The 2,500-nt window shown below is 47.6% G+C and overlaps 1 protein-coding gene across 2 annotated transcripts in view; it reads right to left on the minus strand.

Moving 5' to 3' along the window:
- Positions 1–2,500, minus strand: part of LOC106573460 (CUGBP Elav-like family member 3) — an 83,795-nt gene that overhangs the window by 7,538 nt on the left and 73,757 nt on the right. For both annotated transcript variants that reach the window (XM_045699177.2, XM_045699163.2), the window contains exons 11-12: positions 1,077–1,181; positions 787–930 (exon numbers count right to left, since the gene is read on the minus strand). In XM_045699177.2, coding sequence (XP_045555133.2) covers positions 787–930; positions 1,077–1,181 — 249 coding nt within the window. The remainder of the gene's footprint in view (positions 1–786; positions 931–1,076; positions 1,182–2,500) is intronic.

Here is a 2,500-nt window from a genome sequence, read left to right on the forward strand (position 1 = left end):
TCATCATGTATCATAGCAACAGACAGAGATACAGTCATACAGTATGCTACCAGCAACTGTCAGTTATGATCATCATGTATCATAGCAACAGACAGAGATACAGTCATACAGTATGCTACCAGCCACTGTCAGTTATGATCATCATGTATCATAGCAACAGACAGAGATACAGTCCATACAGTATGCTACCAGCAACTGTCAGTTATGATCATCATGTATCATAGCAACAGACAGAGATACAGTCATACAGTATGCTCCCAGCAACTGTCAGTTATGATCATCATGTATCATAGCAACAGACAGAGATACAGTCATACAGTATGCTACCAGCAACTGTCAGTTATGATCATCATGTAACATAGCAACAGACAGAGATACAGTCATCACAGTATGCTACCAGCCACTGTCAGTTATGATCATCATGTATCATAGCAACAGACAGAGATACAGTCGATACAGTATGCTACCAGCAACTGTCAGTTATGATCATCATGTATCATAGCAACAGACAGAGATACAGTCATACAGTATGCTACCAGCCACTGTCAGTTATGATCATCATGTATCATAGCAACAGACAGAGATACAGTCATACAGTATGCTACCAGCCACTGTCAGTTATGATCATCATGTATCATAGCAACAGGTGGAATTGCAATTCTCTCTTATCTCCCTCCATTTCTCCTCCGTTCCTCCTTTCTTTCCTTTTCTCCTGGATACTCACTATTCACCCATTTCTGCCTCTCTCCTATCTCTCCCCCTTCAGTCCCTCTCTCTCTGTCTTACCGAAGCACTTGCTCTGGTTGGTGGCGCGGTCTACAAAGACTTTAGCTGAGATGACGTTTCCAAAGGGCAGAAACATCTGGAGCATCTCACTGTCACTGAACTCCTGAGGCAGGTGGTAGATAAAGATATTACAACCCTCTGGCCCTAGGGGAGGAACACACACACGTTAGGGTCTGCGACGGAGAGACACACTCACACAAATATTCCTGAGGATCTGTGATTCACATGCACACTAATCTGAGACACACACACACAACAGGTGCTGTCTGAGAGACAGGAAGTGACATCACCTTCTCGCTGCTGCTGTTGCTGGGGCTGCTGGTGTTGCTGGGCAACCAGGGTAGGTTGCTGTGGAAAATGCTGGCCGACCAATCCATAGGCAGTAGGGTACGCCGCTGTGATGAGAGAGAGAGTGACATCAGATGATGAAACACTGGTTGGAGGTCCAAGTCACCCCTAACCACAGATCTAGGATCAGATTACCCTACATGCCCTCAGTGGCAGAGATGGTAGGGAGGAACACACTTCTGACCCTGTACCACAGGGATCATCAACTAGATTCACCTCTGACCCTGATTCACCTCTGACCCTGTACCACGGGGATCATCAACTAGATTCACCTCTGACCCTGATTCACCTCTGACCCTGTACCACGGGGATCATCAACTAGATTCACCTCTGACCCTGTACCACAGGGAACATCAACTAGATTCACCGCTGACCCTGTACCACAGGGATCATCAACTAGATTCACCTCTGACCCTGATTCACCTCTGACCCTGTACCACGGGGATCATCAACTAGATTCACCTCTGACCCTGATTCACCTCTGACCCTGTACCACGGGGATCATCAACTAGATTCACCTCTGACCCTGTACCACAGGGAACATCAACTAGATTCACCGCTGACCCTGTACCACAGGGATCATCAACTAGATTCACCTCTGACCCTGATTCACCTCTGACCCTGTACCACGGGGATCATCAACTAGATTCACCTCTGACCCTGATTCACCTCTGACCCTGTACCACGGGGATCATCAACTAGATTCACCTCTGACCCTGTACCACAGGGAACATCAACTAGATTCACCGCTGACCCTGTACCACAGGGAACATCAACTAGATTCACCTCTGACCCTGTACCACAGGGATCATCAACTAGATTCACCTCTGACCCTGTACCACAGGTCGATCATCAACTAGATTCACCGCTGACCCTGTACCACAGGGATCATCAACTAGATTCACCTCTGACCCTGTACCACAGGGATCATCAACTAGATTCACCTCTGACCCTGTACCACAGGGATCATCAACTAGATTCACCTCTGACCCTGTACCACAGGGATCATCAACTAGATTCACCTCTGACCCTGTACCACAGGGATCATCAACTAGATTCACCTCTGACCCTGTACCACAGGGATCATCAACTAGATTCACCGCTGACCCTGTACCACAGGGATCATCAACTAGATTCACCTCTGACCCTGTACCACAGGGATCATCAACTAGATTCACCTCTGACCCTGTACCACAGGGATCATCAACTAGATTCACCTCTGACCCTGTACCACAGGGATCATCAACTAGATTCACCTCTGACCCTGTACCACAGGGATCATCAACTAGATTCACCTCTGACCCTGTACCACAGGGATCATCAACTAGATTCACCTCTGACCCTGTACCACAGGGATCATCAACTA

The sequence above is a fragment of the Salmo salar genome, chromosome 02 (assembly GCF_965601325.2).
Source record: "Salmo salar chromosome 02, fSalSal1, whole genome shotgun sequence".
Taxonomy (NCBI): Eukaryota; Metazoa; Chordata; class Actinopteri; order Salmoniformes; family Salmonidae; genus Salmo; species Salmo salar.